The 27,964-nt window shown below is 40.4% G+C and overlaps 1 protein-coding gene across 1 annotated transcript; it reads right to left on the minus strand.

The window, feature by feature from the left end:
• Positions 1 to 61: 61 nt before the first annotated feature.
• Positions 62 to 27,930, minus strand: LOC126399592 (zinc finger CCHC domain-containing protein 24-like). Its single transcript, XM_050059672.1, has 4 exons — positions 27,488 to 27,930; positions 26,307 to 26,507; positions 4,614 to 4,778; positions 62 to 2,280 (listed from the first exon to the last, which is right to left on the minus strand). The coding sequence occupies exons 1-4, from the start codon at positions 27,698 to 27,700 to the stop codon at positions 2,167 to 2,169; spliced, it is 693 nt and encodes a 230-aa protein (XP_049915629.1). The 5' UTR covers positions 27,701 to 27,930; the 3' UTR covers positions 62 to 2,166.
• Between the last annotated feature and the right edge of the window lie 34 nt (positions 27,931 to 27,964).

The raw sequence follows: 27,964 nt of genomic DNA on the forward strand, positions 1-27,964 counted from the left end.
CAATATGTGCTTATATTGTCACCAGAGACAAAAACAGTTTGGAAGAATGGAAACCAGGAACATGTTTAAATACATTTTAATACAAAAACATTTTAGGAGATCAAGGGATCAGCTTCACCAAACGTCACTCAAACTAAGGCACATTAAACGGTGTTTCACACGTCTTAAACAGTTAAACATCAGAGGGTCTGTTCCATCATCACAATTTCCAGGAGATACAAAGAGCTTCTAAAGCAACATGCAACTTCCACTTAAAGGGACAGTTCACCCTCGAATACATATTCTTCCTGTGACCTGTTGTGCTGTTTATCAGTCTAGATTGTTTTGGTGTGAGTTGGTGAGTGTTTGAGATATCGGACATAGATATGTCTGCCTTCTCTCGATTATAATGGAACTAGATGGTACTTGGTTTGTGGTGCTCAGAGCACCAAAAAATAAATTTGTAAAACTCAACAGCAATGTCTCTTTCCAGAAATCATGACCCGGTTACTCAAGATAATCCACAGACCTTGTTGTGAGCAGTTTCATGTAGGAACTATTTTTGACACCTGCCAACCGAATCAACACGCTGAAGGAAGTGTGCATCTACTCATGGACAAAAGGCTCATGCTCTTGACATGTGTCCGGTGACATATTTTCGCTAAAGGGTGCTGCACAGAAAAAAGACAAAGGAACAATCTCATGTCGTAACATGAAAACTTTTTGTTAAAACAAGATGTTTTTTTCAGGTTATTTTAAGATATTTCCATGTTATAACAAGATATTTTTACATTATCACAGCATACAAACTTGGTAGGTTGTAACATTGTTGTAATGATATACTGCTTATCTTATCACAATGTGAATCTTGTTAAAACATCATAATCTATTGTTATAACACAACCTTCACTGATAACGTGATCACTTATATTATTTTATTGTGATACATTTCACCTCAGCATAAATAGTAATTTTAATAACAATAAAAGTTTCTTGTGATAATGTGATGTTTGTATTTTGTAAAAATGTTAAAATATCTAGTTAAAACATGAAAATGTCTTGTTACAGAAATCTATTTTTCCAGCTGTAACGTGACAATGATTGTTTATTTTCTTTCTTTCGTACTGGAAAGAGACATTGCTGTTTTGTTTTTGTTGTACTTTTTCGGTGCTTTGAGCACCACAAGCTGAGTGCCATCTAGTTCCATTATATTGGAGAGAAGGCAGACATCTCTACAGCCGATATCTCCAACACACAGCAACCCACACCAAAACAATCTAGACTGATAAACAGCACTATGGGTAATATGAAAAATATGTATTTTGGATTTTGAGTTGAACTGTCCCTTTAATCCCTCATGATCTTTGGTACATTCACATTTAAACTCCTTTTCTGTCTCATGTTACATGTGAGACATTTTAACCTCTGACCCATATAAAAGCACTTTGGTGAGTCTGTCTCAGCACTGTGTGCTAAAATATAACCACGCTGTAGTTTATTCTATTGTTGAGGAAATGAAAGGTGTCGATCATTGCATTGGTTTACAGTTTTGTACAAATGACAAACCTCAGAAATACAGGCACGTACTTATAAAGAATAAATGTTAGTTGGCTAATATATTCCTTCACAAAGTGTAATAATCAACAAAACAGTAATGGCTTAAAAATATGTTCAAAAAATTATGTACCCTCCAGTACTGATAATACAGATAATAGTAATATGCAGATACACGCTAATACTGCATATCCTTCTTAGTAAAGACTTGTTGCATATTTTATACAGAAAACATTTCACTTAAGTTATTTCTGTAATATACAAACATGTAAAAGAGAATCTTCTTCATCTGGAAACTTCGCTTTCGTTCCAACTCTTTGGACGTGAATGAAGACAGACACCGAGCTAAAGTTTCTTAATTCACAGTTTCATTGTTAAGACTTCAAAATGAATATTCACATGATAATAACTGAGGAAGGTACAAGAACCCAGCAGATGCAAAGTACTCGTCTCCACTGATAGATACCTTTTAAAAAATGAGCCTCTTATACAGAGAGTCACAGTGTCAAAGAGAATAAACCGTTAGATGCATTACAGAACAATAAAGTTAACTATAGAACTATTTAGTAATTAAAATATAACCGTCCCTTTTTGACACAACTTTGGAGGAGTACGTAAGGCGAGTGGAGTGTGTTATTGCACGCGGCGGCAGTAGTAGCCGAGGACTTTGCATTTTTCACACAGGTGTTGTGGATGCTCCTTGCTTTGGTCCGATACATCTAACCCGTCCGGTTTCTCCAGAGGTCGCTGGAACAAAGAAACAGGGAATTACTCATCACTGACTGAGGTGTCAGGGTCACGTCCACAGTGTTGGTCCTGGGAATTTAAGGGTTTTAACAACCTGTGGAGGAATTTACATTCTACAATTATGATGCTTTATTCAAGGCTGACTTTTCTATGTTTTAGACTCTAGATTCAAAACGTGTCAATTTCTGACAAAAATAAGTGCATAAAATCAGATTTTTAATTACAAAAAAGTCATTTTGCTTTTATCCACCCAAAATTCTATGTTTAGAGTAACATGTAGGGAGCCACAATTGACTGAAAACTTTATTAAACACTTAAAATGTACCTTACTTAATGGCAACTTTTTACTTTGGGTGTTTGGCCATGGTCGCACACTGTGCAACAAGCTATTAAATACTCCCTAGAGTGTGTTTAAAAGATGTACAGTCCTCTAATTTCTAATTTTAACTCATGTAAATATAATAAAAATAATACTGCGATACAAAATAAGTAGATATTTTTTAAAAATTTCTAAACCATTGTAGACTACTAAAGTACTAAACTACTAAGTAAACTGTAATGTGCTGTTATAGAGTTAAAATAAAGTACTGTTATAATAAAATAAAATAAAGTACTGTTGTAATAAAAATTTAAAAAAATATATTGTTTCAATAAAGTAAAATAGAGTACCATTGTAATAAAGTTAAAGTATGTTTATAAAGTTGAACAAAGTACTATTTTAATGAGGTTAAGTGAAATAAAGTTACAATAATGTTGGGTAAAGTAGTTATAATACATTGAAAATACAGTTTTAAAGTTAGAGTTTAAAGTGTTGTTATGGTAACATTGAGTACTAGTATAAATAATAAAGTTATGTAATGTACTGTTACAATTCAGTTAAATAAAGTACTGTTTTATAGTTAGATGAAGTACTCATAAATTTAAATAAGGTAATGTTATGATAAAGTTAAATAAGATATTTATATAATAAAGTTAAAGTACTGTTTTAAAAAAGTTAAATGAAGTACTTGTAAAGTTAAATAAAAACATGTTATAAGAAAGTTAAATTAAGTATTGTTATCATGAAAAATATCAAAGCCAAATCACTGGTGCTTTTATTCTGAAGCACGCAAGTCTACAGTTAGCTGTTAGCAGTTAGCATAAAGTTAAACTTTTACAGCGGCGCCATTAAACGCAAAGATTTATTTACTGTGAGCTGGAAACAAACACAGCTCTCCAGTTCATATATTTATAATATTTGTAAGTCGCACTGGTGCTCCATGGTCACAAAATGCGACTAAATGGTCGCAGGCTGGAGCCCTGCTGATACAAAGACAAACATCTCGTCTATCGCTCAGGTGAGACAGGTCTGGATGGGCGGGGGCGTGCATGTGACGCATCGCTGTTGGCTTCAAAAAGAAAAATGACATGAAAATTTATATGGGAATCTTCCAAATATAGTAATTTTATAAATCCCAAATAAAATAAGCAGCAATGCATCGGCTGTAATCGCTATAACACCCACTCCTACAAGAATGTAATGTGATATTTGCACATTTAATTGAAGCTTGGTCAAAAGTTTCTGAGTATATATCAAAAAGGCTACGCTTACAAGAATCTGCCGACCAATTATAAGAAAATAGTACTGAATATCAACTAAATAAAGGTAGTAAATTTGAAGAATTTATTTTTAAAAATGCATTTAAAATGCTTTTAAACCTAGTCTATAAAGTCCTTTGTAAGTTGACACATGGTGGCACTATTTGCACCAAAAACTAACCACTTGTTCTTTTGCCCCATGGATTTATTTTCCACCAAACTTCACTTGAAATCAGGTCACATGTTTTTCAGATTTCCTGCAAACTACTTGACAAAAAAATACACAAATGGCAAGGGTTTTATCAGAAGTGACTCATAACTCCAAGAAAATTCAGAAGAAAACCACACATTTCAACTCACTACTCTGGAATTATCACACCGACAGATACATAAGATAGTGATCATATCAACATTAGCATTTCTGGGGAAGAAAACATTTTGCCTGCTGGGGTACGCCTGTTCTACAGTAACACTGGGTTTGATTTCCACAGTTAATCCGGTTACTTTGGGCCAAAAAGAAAACATAAAGCAGCTTCTGGCCTCGAGGGTCAAACCATAAGGAAATATACTGTAACAAAACACAGCCACAAAGCATGCATTGGGTTTCTGCCATGTTGTGTGCAGTGAAGCAGGGTTTCCTGTGAAGTTTCAGCAGTATAGGTTAAGTGAAAACAGTGAGCAGAGCCTCTACACACATGAGGCCTGAGCAGCCATCCCAGTTTACCGATTCCTCCTGTGTGTAGTTTAACTGTTACCTGCTTATGAGGGTAAACGTTGATGTGGCACTTGATACATTCTTGTCCCATGTTGGCCCAGGAGTTTCCGCTCATCCACTTCCTCTTGCATTTTGGGCATTTGTATTCACCGAAGCACCTCTTCTTTCCCTGATACGGGGTCAGGCCTTCACCTTTGGGTCGAGCCTGAGCAGAAACACACAGCAGACAACAGTTCTTACAGCGCTGACCTCGTCTTCAACCCACATGAGGCTGACTACGTAACTTAAATACTTAAAAATGAGACATTTCTCAACGCGTAGACCTCGACAGCTTTGCAAACAGTTTGGCTTTCGCCTCTCACCACCTCTAACTGAAGGAGACTGACTGACCTATTTGGTTTCTTTGGATGGCAGCCAATTCAAAGCTCTGTGTGATTAGAACGGGAAGTGATAGCCGCCCTGTTGGTGGTCAAGAGAGTCGGGTTTATGGAGTAGTTTTGTGTTTGGGAATGAGATGATTATTTATGGTTCCTGTCAATACAAGTTAAAAAGCTCATTTGCTTTGATGCTTAATTAATGCAGTCCTGGAAGAGTGAGCTTTACATTTCAAAGAAGTCCTTCTCATTTAACTAGAGCCCGGCAGATGTGGGGTTTTTGAGACCAATACCGATTTTAGAGGAGAAAAAGTTCCCAAAATGTTAAGATAAACCTTTATTAATCCCCACCAGAGGGGATACTCAGTTGTTGCAGCAGCACAACGACAGCAAAAGTACACATAGAGAAATATGAGAATAAATAATGAGAGGTGTATGAAAACCTAAACCAAAACAAGAATATGATTAAAATGAAACAACTAAACCAGAACATATGGAAACAAAATTTACAGGCAAAAGTGACATTGGTATGGTTTAAGTGTGATTAACAGCAGCAGAGTCAGCAACTCTATATTAAAAGTGTACACTCGACTAATGAGATAAAGTGTAAAGTGTAAGGAATAACATAACATGTAGTACAGCAAGATTACAAAGGATTGAACAGAGAATCAAATATAACACTATAGAAACAGTGTAGTATGTGTCTAATATAGTATAACATAGTAGGTGCAATATAGTAAGTGTAGGTGTAGTATTATACAAATATGGTATAAAGTGGCAGGCGATATAGTACATTTTTGTGCTTGGATTTTGCACCAATATGACCATGCAGAGGTACTCAGAAGGCTGCTTTATTGAGAAATAACTTAATTAGACTGTTTAAGACTGTTGCTAGAGTCCCGGCTTATCTTTGCTTATAGCAGACAACTACATCACCACCTTTGGAGAAGTAGTCCCACACCGCTGTCTCTTTCTACCCATCTGCAGGTGACAGAGGAAAGAACATTTTATTTTTTATCAAGTTAGGCATTATTAAGATGTGTCTTTTTAAATGTAGAGATAACAGATCATTTCAATTCATCATATCTTTAACATATATATAAAGTTTAGGCCTATTTAAATGCAGTAATAGTGCTATTCTGAAAGGTTATTTCAATAGATTAAATTCCACACAGAAACGCTGTTTTCTTGCTTATTAAAACATATCATTGAGTCATACAAACAGTAACTCAGGGTTCACTGCTGCTGTGTTGCAGGATGAACAGCGGCAGTACAGTTACTAAACCGTTACACCTTTACAACATATTTACTTAACTAAGGAAACCCTCTCAGGGGTTTTGTGCAACACCAGTAGTTCCCTCAACTCGGGAAAAATTAATTCATAAGTGTCATACTTAAGAAGAAAACCTGTGGTGTTTTAATGAATTCCTTCTATCTTTTTATCTGCCTTTTTTTTTCACAATCAGGCCAACTTAGGTGTGGCAACAGGTAGCCTACGCTATCACAAGCACATGTTCAAGCAAACAAATGGTCTCCATGGAAACAATCTTACTGCTGTAAAATCTCTTTCAGTGCAGTAAATGCCTTAACGTCTTTCCTTGATCAAGGAAACCTTTTAAGAGATTCTGTGCAACACCCTTAAGTAATTTCCAAAGCTAAGGAAAAACTAACCTTAAGTGTCATACTTAAGGAGAAAACTTAAGCTTTAAGTTCTGACTTTTGTAAGTTGTTCAAGTCCTAAACAAAACAGTTTGAATACATGCTAACACACCGACTTCCTCTCAGCTGACAATGTATTAAGTAGCTAAGTGGTCAGCTAGTTCGCTAATTTAGCAATCATTAGCTCGTTTAGAGAGCTAAAGATGAGGGACAGTGTTTATTTACTCTCCAGCATTGTGTCTCACCAACTAATTATACAGTAGCTTTAAGTTTTCAATCAGCAAACTAAAACCACCACCTCACCATCTGCTATGTTGTACCAAAAAAACTATGGCTGGCTAACATTAGCTAGCTTGCTAGCATAGCAAACAGACGTAATTAGCATGAGTGAAATGGCGGTTGTCAGGGACAGAGTTCATATTATTTTAGTTATATTGAAAAGGGAAAACAATGGGGTCATATTTCACAACCTAATTTGCAACTTACTGTGAAGACAATGTTTGACTCACACCTACAGTCCACTCAGCAGTGACACACTTTGCTATATGTGTACTGTAAACTTAGAGTCAGAGCGCACTCTGCTGGACAAACTACTCAACCACACTATTTGTGAATCACCCGAGAAGGTTTAATATCAGCGCATATCGGAAACCTCTACTCAAAGGTCTAGTATTTTGTGTTTGTTAGTAAGTAAAGAGTGTGCAACAAGAGCTGTGAAAATGCGAAATGGCCCGCTATACTGCCATTCCTGTAACTCCCCAGAACTAGACTGCCTCCCACTTTTACAAGCCAGTAAGGATTTGATCTGATTTCTATGTAGCAACTGGAAAACCAATCCTCAGAGATGCAGATGCCAAATCAACTCAATCAATTGAGAGAAAGCCTCATTTTCATGCATTCAGCATGAAGAAAGACATAAGATACAATCAGTAAGCAAACCTAAAATAAGTTAAAATAAAGAGATAATCGATGCGTTAATTATAAATACAATCATCCAAAACCACAAACAATAATAATATATAATAGCTAAAAGTTTAAATAGCGGACAACTATTATTTCTATGGAGTCGATGTATAGTTAAAAGGACTTGGCCTAGAATCAAAAAGAGATAAAAGGGATGAAATATGTGAGGGGTCGGCAACCTTTACTTTCAAAAGAGCCATTTTAAACCAAAATACGTTTAAAAAAAATCTGTCTGGAGCCGCAAAACATATTTGAGCTTTACACAAACATTATTAATAGGTCTAAATGAGCATTCATTAATATGTTTTACCACAAGGGGGTGACTCTGTAGTGGGCTCTTCATGATTAATCGGTACTTTGACTTTAAAGCGTTGGCGCTAAAAGCAAACAAACCTGTCCACACTCAATTAAATACTTTATTTTCCTCCAAGGCTTTTCCTTTTTTGGATTTGGAATCTAAAGCTAGTCTAGCAAGGGAGACTCGAGACGCGCTACTGCTGTTGAGGTTTGGCAAAATTTAAAGGAAAAGGTGCCAACAAACGTTTTAGTTGATGAAATGTTAGAACATTTTTCTTATTTGGTGTATATTAAAACGTTAGAAAATAACCATTATTCACTGACATATTATTTTTTGTCACAGGGAGCCACTAGAGAGGGGCGAAAGAGGTGCATGTGGCTCTGGAGCCGCAGGTTGCCTATCCCTTGGGTAGAAGCATCTGTATCAAAGCTTTATAGATGAATAAAAACCAATGATGGTCCCACCTCACAGTCAAATGTGGCCAGCTGACCTTTTGGTGAAGATGGCAGTGATGGGAACTATAAAGATCACCAGTTGCGAACCTTAGGGCTGAGTGGTGGCCAGCATCCAGTGATTTCAATCTAGAGGCTGTAGCTTTTCTATGTGTACTATCCCCATAATCCATAACAGAAACAAAATTCTGTGGAGAGTAGGAAAGTAATTCTTATTCATGTACAGAAAACCCAGTATTGTTCTCAATTTAGTGATCAATGTTAATTTAATAAGTATATATCGGTGATAGGCAAACTATTGGCCTCCAATCTAAACTATAAGTATAAAAGGACAGTGTTTAAATGTTGAAGAATCCTTGTGCTGTAGAGGAAAGACTGAAAAAAAAGGTTTTAATGGTTTATTTCAAGGAAGTTGGGACATATTGTAAGTTTCAGTGTAATTTATTTGTTGGACAGAAAAGAAGGAGTCTCAGCTTTCCCATTAGAAATGAACTCCCTCCCTCCAGCTGTGTTCCCGAGGGACCATAAAGGAGGCCCCGGCTGTGGGGGGACCAATGGTAGAGGCCTCCCTGCTATAGGACAAATACCTCAGCCTCTCAGTCATCCCTCCCAGCTGGCCCCGACCCACCAATCAGGACACAAAGATCTTAGCAGGGAGGAAATAAAACCCAGATGAACTCTGCACTTGTATAACATGACAAAATCCTAAACCCATCACAACAAAATCATCTCGACAAGACTGGTTTAAATTAAAAAGCACCTCTGCTGAAAAGTAGGGCAAGTCAAAATTAAAACTGAATCCGCACCACCGGAGGAGTTAAACGTCAAATCTTGTTTTGATTTCACAGCAGGAACATATGTCAGGTTCGAAACTTCTCACAGATCATTTTGTTCATTTCCAGGACTACATGTGTTAAGCAAAATATGTTTAAGGTTCCAATAGTCAAGTCCCTGACTGTGGAGGCCACTGTGAAGCATTTTGAGGCCTGTGTTTGCATCATTTAGCCACCATGAGGCACTGTGGGAGGTCACTTTTGATGGCAGCCCTCTTTCTCAAGCGCCCACAGGGAGAGCAGACAGAGCATCATCTTCCTGAGGGAGGAAACAGCTTTCATTCTGCAGAACAAGCAAAACAAACTCTACCTAGAGTCTGGAGCCCACAGGGCAGCAAAGGCCATGGCACAGTCCGGAGTTTCCACTGGTCCCATCAAAGCTGTGACACTGGCAACCGACACATGAAAATCACACTTATGACCTGACAGTGACTGGATGCTCCTATGGAAAGCAGGAAAGTTTGAGTGAAGGCAGAAAAGTGCATAAATCCATCATCGAGCCTTCTGTACTCATAACACAACTAGTTTATTTAACACACCTAAGAATGTCTTTTATTGTCCTCCTGGAAGATACACTTAATATTTTATATTTTTTGAATAAATATTGCTTTAACTCAGACCCTGTGCTGCATGTTTGTGGGAAACCATATGGCCAAGATTAATATCTAAGTGTGAATAGTTTTCCGATATCTATATCAAAATAAAGGTAATGCGTGCAAAATGACACATTTGTTACTACTTAAATGCAATTTGACATATTTCGGAAAACAGTAGCATGATTTGATCAAATCATCACAACAGACTGTAAAAGACTCTTCAAGAAATGGAAACTGTAGCCCATTTAAGCAACGCTAAGGCTGTGTTCCATTTACTTTGGAAGTCGGAGGTCGGAGCCACGTCCCAGTACAAGTCGGAAAACCAAGATCTACCAGTTCTAGCCCAGTGGTTCCCAACTGGCCCAGCCACAGGGTCCAGATTCGTCCTTAGTCATTAGTTCATGGTCCACAAAGTGTATATTCAACGTTATGCTTTCTTTTGGCCATGCTGTCAAACTACTTTGCTGTCTCTCAAGCAGCTGTCTGTTATTCACTTACTCTACAGCATTAAACAGCACTTCAAAATAAAAGCTTGTGCATGAAATTTGTTGTACTTCAAAATAAAGTTTGTTTTTTACAAACTTGATAGGTTCGCAAGTTACTTGTGGTCCATTCAGAATGGACCCGCGACCCTCTTTTGGACAAGGACCCAACAATTGCGAACCACTGTTCTGGCCTAACCTAGCTAGAATTGCTATCAGCTATAGCAATACCAATCAATTACGATGCATTACCATAGCAAACACCGTAGCAACATGTCCACAGATATAAGTTGGACAGTACTGTGTACAAGACTGTTTTAATGAGACACAAATAAGACAGAAGTACTAATTAACTATATATTATGACAGCTTTCACGACTCTTGATGTGCGGAGCAGCCATTTTGAATTTCGAGGTCAGGGTTGGTGAGGTTTCTCCATCTGAAATCCGTCTTAAGGGGGCATCCTAGACCGGGAACTCGGAAATTCTGACTTCCTAGTGTCTCACTGTGGCAATACTAATGTGCCGATGTGTAGCAGTTATAATGATCAACATGTTCGTCATCATAGTTTAGCATGTAAGCAGCATAGACTTTATAAGTAATGGACGTAGCTAACGTGATGCCACAGATTGGTTTGTGGACTTCCATTCTGGAGCCTTGAGTTCAGCATGATGGCAGTCGTCATGTTAGTTTTTTGGGGACAAAAATGACCTTATGAGGAGCCGAGAACACAGACAGCCTGTCACTCAAGCAGCCCCACCCTTAATAATGTGTAACTTTAAACCTCAATAAAATGTAAGCGGGTGAGTAAAATGAAAATTCACCCTTCGTACAGCTGTCATAAATGGAGAGATCAACTATAGAGACAAGACCGTTTTTTGTACCAGGCTGTAAACGCGTATATTTCTATTGTAAACATTTGGGTCTGTGAGGATAGACTTCTATAGCTAGCCTCAAGTGGTCGTTTAAAGAACTGCAGTTTTTGGCATGTCATGTTGGCTAGATTTTTCAGCCCCAGAGGTTGCTGCTTGGTTAGCATGCTATCATATGCTAATTAGCACTAAACTCAAAAAACGGCTGAGGTTGACAAGAATTAGTGTTGCAGCTATTTGATCAAAAAACAGTTTATCTCATGATCTTATGATGGTGCTACAAGAAAACTCACCAAAGTTACAATTCATCCTTACAGAGACAATAATGTCTGCACCAAATTCCATGCCAATTTATCCGATAGCTGTTGGGACATTTCCCTCTGAACTACACTACACACCACATGTAGAGTCAGGGGATCACAGTCAGCAGGCTTCATCTTCTGGAGAACATAAATGTCTGCTTCAAAACTTTATGTAAATTCATCTGAGAGTTGTTGAGATGTTTCACTCTAAACCACAAATGGGAACCTCGGTACCACAGCCCTGTCTAGAAATTATGTTTGTATATGAATGAATTGCATTCATAATTACATTGTGGTGATAACGTAATCCCTGCCTGGAGAATGTTCAGAGACATTTCTTTGATTTAATGGAACACCACATTAATGTGGAGCTGGTCGGACAGAGTGCAGAAACGTGACATGAGAATCCTGGGTTCACATCTGGACTCCTGTCTCAGGGTTAGGCAACAGAAGCACTTTGATTTAGGCTTGGACAGGTTTTCACCTGCGTTGGCAAAGGAAATTCATATCTTCGTATTGTGTGGAGTTTAACTTTGGTGAACTTTAACCAGCAAACCAATAGCAAAGAAGTATGTGTGGAGGAGACATTGATTGTTGCTGTATCTAACCAGCCGATATTGTACAATACAGGCTGTGAGAATACAAGGTGTCCCAGGTTAGAGTTGCTGCCTGGCTGGCAGTGAGTTTGGAGGCAGGCACAGAATGTAAGAAAATGTACCAATAATATCATATTTTGCTGTATTTACTTGCAAACTAGCTAACATAATAAGCTAGCAAATTAGCTTTTCGTGTGCATCAAATCTGGCACTGCCGACATTCAGCAGTAATATTGCCTTAGCAAGCAACGGTCACTCATGTGCAGTTGCTTAGGTGTGGCCATACCCTAATGTAGTAGTCAGTACGAGTGGATAGTGTCTTGCAAGGTTGCCTATTTTGGCAGAAAACAAAATTGTCAGTGAATACTTTGCCAACAACGTTTGTTCAACAACAACATTTTTGCAACTTGCCAGGTACGTTAATTAGGTACGTTTTCTCAGAAAATGTGGTTTGCTCAGCATAATGTTTCCCCCAAAAACATATTTGCTGTTTCTAGTTAAGGGGCGGCACGGAGATGCAGTGGTTAGCTTTGTTGCCTCACAGGAAGAGGTTCACTAGTTCAAACCCGGGGTGGAGCCTGCATGCTCTCCCTATGTCAGCGTGGGCTTCCTCCGTGTACTCCGGCTTCCTCCCACAGACCAAAGGTGCAGGTTAGGTTAATTGGTGACTGTGAATGTGAGTGTGAATGGTTGTCTGTCTCTATGTGTCAGCCCTGTGATAGTCTGGCGACCTGTCCAGGGTGTACCCCACCACTATCCCCAGTGCCAGCTGGGATAGGCTCCAGCACACTTGTGACAGCTAACAGGATAAGCAGTTATGGAAAATGACTGAATGAATATTTCAAGTTAGTGTATACAAAATTTATTTCTAGGGGGGCTGGGTACCGCTGCCTTGCTTTTTTCCTTTATTATAGGACAGCTCAAGAATGACAGGAAAGGCTCACAGATAGGAAGTGAACTGCTGCATGGACTCAGCCTATATGTGGTAAACACTACCAGTGAGCTAGAATTTGCCCCTGGCACTGTCGCCATAAGAAGGAAAACTCCGGGGGTCATCAGGGTCATCAGAATGTATTCTTTGGGGATCATTAATGTCATTCCCAAAGTCTCCATCCAGTAGTTGTTGAAATATTCCAGTCTGGACCAAAGTGGTGGACCGACTGAGCAACCAACATTACCATCCTCAAAGCCACACCATTAGCATGGCTGAAAACATAAAGGCATGATGTTTAAGACTTGGTTCTTTGACGAAAACTTTCCATTTTTGGCCCCTTTTCTTTTCACACAGTAATAAATTCAAATAGGCACAAACACATTTTCCCCAAAAACCAACTCTCCATATTTGATCGAAGATCTTTACAGCCTCAAACCATGTGTGAGAAACTGTTTTGTTTTAAGATAAATAGATGTTAAATTCATTTATTATGTGCATTACACGTCGTCCCATCCAAAAGCCATAACTCCAGTTGTGTAACTTAAATCAGCTCCAGAGTGCACGGAGCGATGTAAAGCCAGATTTTAAGGCTGCAGCAGATAAGCTTGGCCCAGATCCTTGCAGCCTGGTGAGAGAGGCCCAGGAGGTTGGCTGCCTCCCTCTGCCATCATCTGGAAACCATCAGGATAAACAATGGACTACTCCAAATCCTCACCCCCTCCTCCTCCTCCTCTTCCTCCTCCTTTCTCTCTCCCTCATCCACTCTCTCCCCCACTTCCATAGCCCCATGAGACATTCATCCTGGAGAACACAGCAAGACCAAGCCTCTTGGATACCATGTGGTCAATTACTCCACACTAACAAACCCGCAGTGCTCTCCCTCCCTCGCTGGCTTTAATTTGTATCAGACCCCCACAGCATCAGGGAGAAGCCCAGCTGTTACCAAAGCAAAACAACACATTACTGCCCAGACTGAAATCCACTGCAATAGGTCTCCTGTGTTTTAAAGACTCCTGTGTCGACTTAAGTGACACTTTGCATTATCTTGTGAAATCAATTCTCCAGGGGGGTTTAAAGCAACACGTTGATGACTTTCTATTTTCCTTAAAGAAGTATTTCACTGCTGGAAAGATTATCTTTTCATAAAGCTGGGGTTTATGCAGTAGAAATTGGTGCTCTATAGCCCCGTTTCTACCAGGCAGTATGGTACTGTACAGTTCGGTACGCTTTTTTTCTGTTTCCACTGTGAAAAGTTGTGGATGGTACCAATGGAACCGTTCTGTACCATCCCCATTTTTGGTTCTGCTCCAAACTGTTAGAAATGCAGGCTGGTTCACTAGATAGCACCAGGGCTCCAAGAAACCTGACTGGAACCACTTCAAAAACCAGAGCTAATATGATGGAAAAGGGGTATTTGTTTCTGTAATGGTGGGCATACAAAAATGCAGAGGTATTATCTGTAGTTCAAGCAACAGCCCTAGAACCAGAGAAAAATTAGCTGAGAGATGAGCAGGGAGATCAAGGCTCTCATAAGATGGAGGGAACTTTACCATAGCTCATTTACGCATACTACCGTCATTGTTGTGATGCAAAGCAGGTTGAAAATCGGAAAGTGCCCTTTAAAGACGTAGCATTAAAAAACAATCATTACTGCATCCAGAGGGTGAAAAGATTTGATGAGTAATCAGTAACAATAATCAGTTAATTGCTGGTTATATGTGAGGCAGAAATGCCAAACATTCTCTGGTTCCTGCTTTTACGAGGTGAGGATTTACTGCTTTTCTCAGTTTTATATCATTGTAAAATAAATAGTTGTGGGTTTGGAAGTGTTAGTCGGAGAAAACAAGCTATCTGAAGATGTCACGCTGAATAATAGTTGTTGTCCTACATCCAAGTATGATAAAAATTCTACTTTGTTGAACATCTGGTGATTCTAAAGATGTCGGACTATGGTGTGGATACTTTTCACGTTACAAAAAAATAATAAAATAATCATTAGTTACAACCCTATTTAAAACAAGTATATTAGTAAATCTGAAAATCCTTTACATTATATGTCTGATTATACTGTATGTCACAATTGTCACAAGGCACAAAGCAAGTATAACTGAAAATATTAAGGAAATCCAACCCTGTGTCTTTATCTGAAGTATTACTTTGACAGACATATTAGATTATGACAACAGTTACTGTATACGATGCTGTAATCCTTCCATGCAGCCTTTCTGCAAATCTTGCACATCTGAAATACTGAACAGATTAACCTCCCCCCTCTCCAAAACAAATATGATTAGATAAAAACAACTGGAGGCCAAAGAGCAAACAATTGGTTTTCTATTTCCCTACATGGATTTTCAATCTTGCATCAATCCCATTGTTCAGAGCGTGCAGAGCCTTTAAACTAGTAGAAGGATTTCCTCACACACACACATTCACCGACATTATTCTTCTCAGCATTCACGCACAGTGCCGCTTTCATAGAAGGAGGATTATCTACCAGCTCACACTCTGACTGGACTCCAGTCCTGGCTGTGGGCAAGTTGACGACATATGCAGCTGTAAACTGGCGTTATGTTTCACGCAGGGTGATGGACAGGAGCAGGTGTGCTGGCAGACAAACAAGAAATGCAACAGCACAATATTTCCAACTTTCAACGAAACACAGCTGAGCGAGACTTAAGAAGGCATAAGTGATTCTATGGAGGTCGCTAACAAGCCACAACAATGAGTTTGACTTCACTATGATGTTCAGTAATTGGTGCAGTTACAGTCGGTGTTGTGAGAATGATTCTCTCACTGCCGTCAATGGGGTAAACACAAGAACATATGCAGTTACTTTTTGAAGTGGCAGTCAAACATGTCTCTAATTTATGTACAGGTGGCATTATAGCCTTTCACAGCCTCTCTTAAGTGAGTAAATCTACCTTCATACCCTTCATACCACCCTCCCGGTTACTCAACTAAATGGAAGTTATTTGCTAGCAATAAGTGTATCATTAATCCTCCCACACAAAATCCTCAAATTTGGTATAGTACCCCAAATCCCAGAATTTGTATGCACCCCTGAACACAGCACATTATCCCTTCCAACTCATCAAATACTGACACTTGGTTCGTGGTCCTACATGTCAAACTATGGGGCTCAGGTATCAGGCTCCCCCTCCCCCAGTGTTTTGGACACTCTGGGACAGCATATCAATTTACACTCATTACATGTATTGTGTCTTTTCAAAATAAACATCCGTTTTCACTGGAAATGTTCAGTTTCCGCTCACTAAATGCCAGGCCATCCATCAATCCATCCATTTTCATCCGCTTATTCAGGACTAGGTCACCGGGGCAACAGGCCAAGCAAAGCACCCCAGACGTCCCTCTCCCAAGCAACGCTTTCTAGCTCCACTTGGGGGACCCCAAGGCGTTCCTAGGCCAGACGAGATATGTAATCCCTCCAGCGTGTTCTGGGTCTGCCCCGGGGCCTGGAGGCATCCTGATCAGATGCCCGAACCACCTCAACTGACCCCTTTCAACACGAAGGGGCAGCGGCTCTACTCCGAGCTCCCTCCAGATGTCTGAGCTCCTCACCCTGTCTCTAAGGCTGAGCCCAGCAACCCCACGGAGGAAACTAATTTCGGCCACTTGTGTCCGCAATCTCATTCTTTCAGTCACTACCCAGAGCTCATGACCATAGGTGAGGGCTGGGACGTAGATGGACCAGTAAATCAAAGCTTCGCCTTCTGGCTCAGCTCCCTCTTCACCAAGACAGTCGGGCTCCTGCATTACTCCAGACACTGCGCCAAACCGCTGATCCATGCTCCATCTCAAGACCCTGAGATACTTGAACTCCCTCTCTTGAGAAAGTAAGACACTCCGATCCTGGGCTGGCTCTGGGAATGTGCATACAGTCTGTGACATACATTTTGGTTTCACACAGAACACGAACAGCAGTCTACACCTCCCCTTCCACCCACCCTATGTGGACTTTCTTGCTTTTTATACGACAGCAGTTGCTTGGAGCATCAAAAAATGCTGTCGCCCAGTGTGTTTCATACCACTGCTAAAGGGTGTCTCAGAGCGTCGGTAACTGACCCAGAGGGCCAGTGAGAAAGCGTCAGTATTTAATGAGTTGGGAATAAGACCAGGATTCTTAAACTGTTTATAAAATGCACTTTACATAATCCCAAAGTTTGAAATGGCACTTCCAAATACCATTAGTTAATCTTGTGCCTCAGTGATTTGTTTTTTGTCCTAATACTGAAATATAATATATTGCCAACAAATCCAGCATTTGATATTTTGCCCCTAAAACTCAACATTTGGTTTGGCCCCCAAATTCTGAAAATCTGTTTTAGCTTCCACAATCCTTAAATGCGGTATATCTCCCCAACATTTACTTCTTAGAAGAAGTTTAATTTGTTTTACTACCAACAACTACATCAGGAGGCAACACAAAACAAGTTTAAGAGCTCAATAAATGTCAATTCCACACCATGACAACTAAGCAAACTCCTCTTCATGTAATGCACTTGAAAGTTTTAGAACAGCAGGTAGGATTCAGGGTCAGGAATGATCTTTAAACCTCAAGAATAACTTCCAGTTTGACAGGTAATGAAACAAACTATAACTAAAGATGTGATACAGGACGTATATTTAGAGCCACGGAGAGGGAAACTGAAGATTTCACCCTCATTTCCCTTTCCTCCCCCCTGTAAATGACCCAGTCCTCCAGGACATAAAAGTGATTTATCTCTGAAACAAGCAAACACATAAAAACTGAGATCTCCAGCATTCTTTTCCTATACGTTCATTAGCTGTGGGTAGATGACAGCCACTGTTTATCAGAGGGAGTCTATCTACCCCACATACCAGGGTTTCCTCTATCTTACTCATCCTCCTCAGCAGATGATCCGGCCAAAAGCAACAGACAGCATACTGAGGACAGATAAGACGTTTATCAGCAGTAAAAACAAAAGGACCAAAGCAGCAGTAATCAGACAGTGCTGCTTGAGACTCACCAGTTACACATGAACAGATGAGCTGTATCGCTCCACCTGAAGAACGGAGTCCAGTTCAAAAACAACACTAATGTCATTATTAGTATTTAAACTGAGATATCACCATAAAAACATTCTAAACTTTAAATACCGATTAAACAAATACAAAACAGCGTGTTAAGTAGCGAGCTTTAGACATGCTGGTACCTTCGGACAGTGCCAGGCTAGCTGTTTCCCCATTTCCAGTCTGTTTACTGCTAAGCTACCCATCTCCTGGCTGTTGCTTCATATTTAATGGACTGATATGAGAGTGGTATCAGTCTGAACTTTAGTGTGATGAAGAGCAGTTGTGCTCAAAATGTCTCGTAGGTTTAATATATAAGTGGACATCGGAGCACGGCAGTTTGCCAGCTGTTTATTTGTACATTTCATGGTATCAATCTTATAACGTAACTCTCAGCAAGAATGTGAATATCCATGTTTCCCAAAATGTTGAGCTGTTCCTTTAAAATTGACCAGAAGAAAATGGGAATTGTACATTTCTGCAAACCACGAATACATTACAGTCGTTCATTTCATACGTATCATATCAACTTTTGGTGTAGCTGACTTAGTCATCTGGAGGTGGACGGGATGGTGGAAGACGTGCCACCTAGGCAAGACGCCTTCTAAGCTGCTGACCAAAGCAGACCACCATTCCAGACCAACAAACCACTTTTGTTTTAGCGACCTGTCACTGTTTTTCCCCCGGGGATAGCGGCATGAAAAGTGGTTGATTTTACCAAGACATTGCTGCGTTTCCTGCTGGGATTGTGCTCCAAAAAGTGGGTATTTTACTCCAAGACACGACCTTTTCCTACCCATAACCAAGTGTTGTCTGTGCCAAAACCTAACCACACATTAACCACAGTTTCAGCGTATCCACTACATTATAATGCGCAAATGTAACATATCTGTGGTTTGCTGTAGCCCAGCGTCCTCATATGAGGACATTACATTTTGGATTTACTGGACCTTATACTTCATTCTGCTTAACTTAGACCTGTTGTCCTCATTCATGGACACTTCTTTGTGCCATCTAGTGGTAGTAAGACAACAATACACTAATCCATGTAAAAACAAGATGGCTGCCGTTTCTACCAAGTCAGTCTGCAGCTGACCCCGATACAAAAGTGAATAAGGTCCAAAACCTGATCACATTTCATGGTTGAAACTTGTTTATTCATTATTAATAACTGTTGTAGTTTGATATGACGTACAGACTATACCAATTTTAGCAACAGTAACAAGCCATGATGCCGTTAATTAGAAAGAACTTGTTTGAAGACATTGGGACTTTATCATCCGCTCATTGAAGGACATTGAGACTTTACTGTCATCTCGTTTGAGGACACTGGGACTTTATTATCATTGACAATGTTTGGTTTTTATACTTACAATTAATCCAAAATAACTAGGAGAAATTAAAAAAGCACACCAAACAAAAGTTCAGGTCTCAGAAGGATAAAATTATTTTTTTCTCACTGGCGTTTTTGACTTTATTAGACAGGACAGATCCAGAGTGAAGGGGAAAGAGAGGGGTGACAACATGTAGCAAAGGGCCATGGGTTGGAATCAAACCTGCGGCAGCTGCGGCAAGGACAAAACCTTTGTACGTGGGGCGTCCTCTCTATTAGGTGAGCTAGTGGCCGCTCTTGAAATTCATTTATTCTTATGTTGTGGTGACAGATGGTTGTCCAAATGTAGAGGTTTTTCTGCCTGATGAAGATTAAATAAATGTGTTGGAAGTTCTTTTCATTTTATTTTAAAGATACGTTTGAAAATTTGGGAAAGACTTTTATTTGCTTGCTTGTCAAGAGCATGAACGTAAAAACGATTGATAGCACTGTCATATCTGTATGCTAAATATTAAGTTTCAGTACAGCCAGCAGCCAGTTAGCCAGCTTAGCATGAAGACTAGAAACAAAGGGAAAAAGTGAGCTTGACTCTTTCAAGAACTCACAGATTGTATCTTGTCTGTTTAATCTGTATAAACAAAAGAAGTTTAGAAACAACAAATTGTATTATTAGGGAGGCATTTTCTTCGAAAGATGTTCAATGTGTCCTTTAATGGAAAGCAACCTATTAGAGTTACTGTACAGATATTAAATCATGGGATAAATTACTGGTTAGAACTTATGCAACTAAGAACTAAAAATATCTGTGTCAACCTTCAAAGACAAAACATAAATCAGAAATTCCATCTGTAAGCCTATCAAAAGTTCCTCTTTCCAAAGTAATTATCAAAGCAGACTTTTTCCTTCCATTCAAACCTGATTAAACTGTAACAGTAAAGACATACACCCACTTCCTGTAATACCCACTGTTTCCAAAAACACACTCTGTATGCAGACATCTCTGGGCAGCTGCTCGCTGGCCCTTTAAACTAGTGTCCGACAGCCGCCCCTCTGCATAGACAGAGACAGAGAGAGACGGAGATGACTGCAGCCAAGCAGAGCTGAGCGAACAATACAGCCTGACTTCCTGACCTTTGGTTCCACAGCCCCTCTGGAGAAACAATGCTCTCCTTATTTAGCCCAGGCTCTTCCCACCATACACCCATGTACTGTCAGCACACTGTTACTAGTGTATTCTCTGTACAGTAACCAGGTTCAGCTACTTAATTGGCAAGGGGTCATTATAATGCTGTGACCCTGGGTCAAAGGGTGAAAGGTGTTAAACTTGCTAGACATTTAGCAATAAAGTCAAAAACCAAAACAGTTTTGTAATCAAATCATACAGAGGGCAGATCATTTTCCGATAAAGACATTTAGTTACAGAGGACCTGTTATGCTCATTTTCAGATTCATACTTGTATTCAAGGTTTCTATAAAGCCCTGTTTCCACCAAGCAGGACAGTACGGTACAATTCAGTTCGATACACTTTTTTTTCCGTTTCCACTGTGAAAAGTTGTGGATGGTACCAATAGAACTGTTCCGTACCGTCCCCATTTTTGGTCCCCCCTCTGTTGGGGTACCTAGCACACAGATCTGGTACTAAAAGGTGGAGCTGCGAACACTGCAGTGCGTTGATTGGTCAATAGAGGACAGTCACTCTGCTCAGGGCTGAGTTGTGGCTGGTTTTGAATCTCATGTAACCACTGTTCATACTGTGGAGAGTTTTACATACATTAGTAAACTGTACCTATACAATAAAAGGATGTTTTGCAGCTTCTTGCAGCAGCTGGAGTCTGAGAAAAAGAAACTCAATTCACCGCGCTAACTGTCTATGACTTTAAAGATGGATCTTTTACTTGTTGTGGCTGGTTTTGAGGCTTTAATTAAAGTTAACACAGCTGAACATGTTGCAGCTGGAATGTTGCTACATGTAGCAGTGTACCTGCAGCCGGTGAATGTGTAAAGCAGCATTTTCTCCCCCCCAAAAAATCACCAATTGTAGTTTGAAGCTGGAAACATGCTCCAGCAGGAATGTAATCCAAAATCAGGGAGAAATTCATCACATCAGCAACCAAGATCACATGTTTCCCTGACGTTAGCATGCAGCTATATGTAGCAGTGTACTTGCAGCTGCATTACTGTGTATAGTAGCACTTTCTCCCATAAAATCCAAAATCGGGGAGAAATGAACAACATTTGCAACCAGGTTCACGTTTTCATGACGTTAGCATGTAGTTGCATGTAGCAGTGTACTGGCAACCAGGGAATGACTGTGTATAGCGGCACTTTCTCCCATAAAAAAACGCCAATTTAAGCTTGTTGACTCAGCTGAACATGTTCCAGCAGGAACATGATCCAAAATTCAGGAGAAATTTACAACACTGGCAACCAGGTTTACATGTTTCCCTGACTTAGCATGTAGCTACACGTAGCACTAGCAGTATACTTGCAGCCAGGGAATGACTGTGTATAGCAGCACTTTCTCTTATTAAAAATCACAAGTAAAAGCCTCTAAGCACAGCTGGACATGTTCCTGGAGGATTATGATCTGAAATAAGGAAGAAATTCAAAACATCGGCTACCAGGTTTACATGTTTCCCTGATGTTAGCATATAGCTACATGTAGCAGTGTACTTGCAGTCGGGGAATGACTGTGTGTAGTGGCACTTTCTTCCATTACAAATCACCAATAAAAGCTTCATAACAACCTGACATGTTACAGTAGGATTATAATCTGAAATCAGGGAGAAATTCAAAACAACAGCAACCAGGTTTAAATGTTTCCCTGACGTTAGCATGTAGCTACATGTAGTGGTGTACTGGCAGCCGGGGAATGACTGAGTACAGCAGCACTTTCTCTTGTTAAAAATCTAGTTAAAACTAATAAAAGCTTCTAAACACAACTGGACATGTTCCAGCAGGAATATGATCTGAAATAAGGGAGAAATTTACAGCAATGGCAACGAAGATTACGTTTGACCACATAATGAAATCTGTAATGAGCTGACGTCATCTTGTTGCCAAGTAGAAAAGCGTTGGAAACAGAGTGGGCAATTTACAGTTGGAAATCTGATGTTTTTGCTCACAGGAATTACTTTTACATATGTTTACCTCATTTTTTGACCACATTTAATATGAATGTCCATCATTGTAATGCTATATATGACAGGAAATACGGAAAAGCACAGTAGACCTACTGTGCTTTAATAGCAATTTGGAAATGAAGAGATTTCCCTGCAACCCAACGCATAGTAAAACATCAAAAGTGTACCAACAGTATGTATTTCAGTTGTCTTGAGCTAAAAATGCCTCAGATTCCACCCAACAGAACAAAAACCAGTTTGTTCATTAGTTACGGCTTCAAAAGAACGTTCAGCTCAGCTTCAACTGAAGAGGCCTTTTGTCATGACAACGGCTCCGTAATCATCGCTATGGGTCTGAAATATTAGCACCACATGATAAAATCTGACATCATCTTTCTAAAGCAGAGCGGCCCAGAGCCAGCCAGCAGAAATGGTTTCCAGATTTTGCACATTTTAAGGGGCGTGGCCGCAGAGGAGAATCGTAAATATCTCAAAGTAATCCTTTGACATCTTAACCCTCTGGTGAAGCGAGTAACCCAACTCTCCGCTATGCTGTCAACAGGATGTTTACCGCTCACATGCCAAGCGCAGCACGGATGGCATATCTAATACCTTTCAGTAGGGCTGCAACTGAAATCTCATGGGCTCCACCTTAACTGGCACTTTTGATTATTTTTCATCACCTAAGGCCTTCACTGAGGTGCCATGTGTTTCTTTATCAAAGACGCAGACTTTCTGAGTTGACATGGGCCCCATTCCACCCAGAGAGAGGCTGTTAAAGGCCCCGCACACCCACTTCCTGTGTGCTTCTTCTCTCATCTTACTGAGCCGTGACATTCTTTGATTCCTGTTCACTTCGGCTCCAGCGCAAACCAGTCAGCTATGGAAGCCCGCAACAAACAGTCAAAAGAAACTCACTGCTGCTAATAAGATGTTTTATACCACTCCATAAAAGACAGCTTTTAAACAAGTGACTTTGTAATGCTATGATTAATGCCTTTCTGTTTTTCATTTGAAAGAAAGATGCTGTGCAAAAACTGTAATGATGTAGACAGTTTTCCTCCTGCTCAGGGTCAAAGAGGCCCTGAAGACTGATATATGCTCAAAAATAAATCTCAGTGAAGTGAAAGTGGTTTAGAGCTTCTTTTGAGCAATTTTTTAAACACATCCTTGAAATTGAGGAACTGACAGCAGCACACGCTTTTTGCCAAGTTAGTCCAGGTGTGCCCACATGTGAAAATGTTAAGAGCTATAAACTTACTGCAAATTATTTTCTGCACATTCCTCACATTCCTCCACTGTCTGTGTCCATTTCTGAACTGCATCTCCTACGTGTTGGCAGTGATGGAGGCGAAAAGCTCTCAGAGACTGTGATCGAAATGTGGCCAGGACAGATGTGAGCTGATGGACAGGCTCTTACAGTTCTCCTCGGTTTTTTACTTAAAGGAATCTTTTGGCAAATGCGCTTATTCAATTGCTTGCAGAGAGTTAGATGAGAAGATTGATACCACTCACGTCTGTACAGTAAGTGTAGGATAGCGGGAGTGAGCAGATGGGTAGCTTAGCTTAGCATAAAGACTGGAAACAGGGAAACAGCTGGCCTGACTCTGCCCAAAGTAAATAAAAATCTACCTATCAACACCTCTAAAGCTTACTAATTAACACATTTGTGGTCTTTAAACAGAGTCCGGTTAGCTGTTTCCATTCTTAACGCTAAGCAAGCTAACATGCTGCTAGCTCCAGCAACATATTTACTGTACAGATGTGAGGGTGGTATCTAATTTTCTCATTTAACTTGCAGTTAAAATGCAAATAAGTGTTATTCCCAAAATATCTGACTATGGCTTCATACAGCAGGGATTCAACACACACCAAGAAGTGGGGCTACCAGAAATATTTAAAATGTTACGCCATAGCTAATTAGTTGATCTCTTGCACCAACAATGTCTTTTGTTTTAGATGTAACCCCCTTCTTGTGCATTAGATACTCTAAAAAACTTGGCTTTTCTGGCATATTTATTGTGACAGTATGTCTGAATATCTCTGGTATAAATTGACAAAAAACTGGAAATTATAGAAAAGATTTAAAGGGACAGTTCACCTCAAAACACATTTTTTCTTTTTCCTGTAGAGCTATTTATCAATCCAGATTGTTTCCATGTGAGTTGCTAAGTAGAGTTGTACTGATACCGATACCAGTATCGGAAATGCCTAAAATGCGTAATCGGGTATCGGCGAGTACAGCCTACGACCAATCCGATACCACGTAATGCCTCACGTCATTACGCAGGAAAAAGTGGTATCGGTACATCTCTATTGCTAAGTGTCTGAGATATTGGCCTTAGAGATGTCTGCCTTCTGTTGAGTATAATGGAACTAGATGGCACTCAGCTTGTGGTGCTTAAAGTGCCAAAAAGCACATTTGAAACACTCAGCAGCAATGTCTCATTTCAGAAATCATGACCCAGTTACTCAAGATAATCCACAGACCTTGTTGTGAGCAGTTTCATGTAGGAACTATTTTCCTTCTACCGACCAACCATATCACCACTCAGAAGGAAGTGGTCATCTACTGCTAGCTCACCTAGCACCACTGAGCTAGCTAACGTTTCAACTCAGCTGAGGACACTATCAGAGTTTACATTTCACGCTGTCATAGGCATGATCCTCTTGGCCGTGAGTAGATGCACACTTCCTTCTGCACAGTGATAGGGTTGGTGGGTGTAGTTTGATACAAAGAAAATAGTTCCTACATGAAACTGCTACATTAAGGTCTGTGGATTACTACTCATGGGCAAGTGGCTAGCTAGCTCAGCGGTGCTAGGTGAGCTAGCAGTAGATGCACACTTCCTTCTGTGCGGCGATTTGGTTCGTGGGTGTAGTTCCCTAGAAAAATAGTTCCTACATGAAACTGCTCACAACAAGGTCTGTCGATTATCTTGAGTAAGCTGGTCATGATTTCTGGAAAGAGACATTGCTGTTGAGTTTTTCAAATGTATTTTTTTTGGCGTTTTGAGCACCACAAGCTGAGTGCCATCTAGTTCCATTATATTTGATAGAAGGCAGACACCTCTACAGTCGATATCTCCAACACCCAGCAACCCTCACCAAAATAATCTAGATTAATACATAGCACTACAGGTAAGAGGAAAAATATGTTTGTTTTTTTATTTGAGGGTGAACTGTCCCTTTAAACTGCCAGCAGATCACTCAATCATCATCTATGGAATTAAGTTGCAGCTTTCAAATGCTCTGTTTGCCTCGCAAAAGGAAGCAATAACACTTCATATGACTCCTTTATATGATTTACCAGTAAGGGTTTACCAGCTATTTGAATTTCTACTTTTCGCTACATCACTTCTTGGACACATATTGTCCATCAGTCATGTGATTATTTCCATTACACTTAACAAATGTCAGGCATTTCCCTCCGAACATGATCAATGGGGAACCGCAGCTGCACATAAAGCAGTGGTATTATTTCTCTCGTGTTTGGAGTAGAGGTCGTGCCTAGTTCCACAGAGAAACCTATCATCTTTCATTAAGGCCAGCTCCGAGATCCAATCTGGCATCTGCTGCTCATTACCAACCTGGGGTGGTACATTGAACTCAAATATGTGCTGAGGAATCTATTTCACACTGGAAAAATAATACAGATGTAATATTCTAACTTGGATTTACAGTTTTATTACGATTAGGTTTTCAAAAGGGGGTGAAGAGTCTATCTACATCTGCAATCAGATCATATTCACGTCATGATTTTCACTTCATGTGGTGTATTTGATGGACAGCTTTAACAACCCACACAGTGCTCAGCAGTTTCTGCACCTGACTGACGTACAGCACCACTGACTGGCTCACCTGAGGGCAATCTTTGATGTAATGGCCTTTGTTGAAGCAGAGGTGGCACAGGTAGTTGGGCGGCGGCCTTTTGCTGGGCTTGCGTGTCTCGGGGGACAGGGAGAGGTCTGAGAAATGGTCCGCCAGAGAGCTTAGGCCGTCCACGATATTGTTGAGGGACCCGTAGGGCGAGGAGCTCTTGTAGAAATTGTTGTTCAAGGCCTGTCAGAGAGAGAAAGATTATTGTTGTGCTGACTCTACAATGAAAGAGCATTCGAGGCAGCGTGTCAGTCCATCACCCTGATTGATTCTCCTGTTTGTGTCTGTGACAGTAGCCAACATTATTTCAGCTCTGCAGATGTGCTGCCCTTACTGCATTTACACTGTGGGGCCAATAGTGTCCGTTTCCTCGTCTGAACAAAATGCCTTTGTCGTGCGTGCCTTTAACTTGTTGCATTGACATGGCACAATCAGCATCATTGTGCCTCTGGAGGAGACGGGTGCTATGGCACCGCAGGGGCAAACATGAAGAACAGCCTGCAGACACTGGCTGTTTACTCTGAAGGCATCACAGAACGAGGATTGTGATCAGATGCACATGTGGGTAATGTTCTGCATGAGACATGAAACCACTGCATGTCTGTGGCATGTGTGCCATTACTGTACATTGTGTCATTTTTAAAGTAAAAAGAGTGACTTTAAGTTAAAGCAGAGTAAATTTAGATTTAATTTGTACCAACATTCAGAACTCGCTTTTTAATGATCTACTTTTCCCTAAATAGGTCAGTATTAAATGAAGCAGCACTGAGTGAACACACTCCTCTGACCAAGCAGAGGCCGGCCAGGGTGAACTCTAACATTTTTAAAAAACCTTGTGAGAGGTCTTTCTCAACCTGCCATTCCCCCCTCCAGCTGCACACTGACACCAGAACAGTCTGAACACACTCAGGCACTATACCAGGGTACAAAACACATATTCATGTACTACCCACTCACCACAGTGCGACCCAATGAAGGCATGCAGGTGAGGTTTACTGTATGGGCAACCAAAATAACCTGGAGTGAAATATGTGTCTTTCATATTCATCTAGGAGAGAGATGTTTGACATGCAGGAAGGAAAAAAAAAGATGAATGAGTGGATGAAAGTTTCAACAAAGAAATGCAAAGTGTTAATCAGGACTGTGAGCGACATGAATTCTACCTCACTCCTCAGATGGAAGAAGTTGTTGAGATAGTTGGCGCTCAGATCAGCTGCGCTGCGCTTGGAGATGCTCATGTCCTGAGGAGAGGCGTCCGACTCGGCTTTGAACGCATCGAAAGTGCTGCTTTGAGTGTCTTGCAAAGACATATAGACCCAGTTGAGCAGCTGTGCAGGTTGGTACACGGGGGCACCAGTCTCTATAGCAGACATCATTTTGTTTTATGGAGGACTGCGCCTCTTGGAAACAGCACCGTCAGAACCGCCGGGTTTTCTGGATCACACAACTTCTTTCAGTCATCCCCCCTTGTTCGGGCTGTTGTATGGGTGTGATCCTTGTGTTCACCTGGGGGAGCCCCCGATGGACCCCAGTAACCGGACGACAGGCACGGGGGAGGGCGCACTGGAAGCATGAAGCGCAAAAGCCTGAATGCCAGAGGGAAGCGAGGAGCAGCGGCTCCAGCCAGGACTGTGCGCTGC

This window comes from Epinephelus moara, chromosome 13 (assembly GCF_006386435.1).
Source record: "Epinephelus moara isolate mb chromosome 13, YSFRI_EMoa_1.0, whole genome shotgun sequence".
Lineage (NCBI taxonomy): Eukaryota > Metazoa > Chordata > Actinopteri > Perciformes > Serranidae > Epinephelus > Epinephelus moara.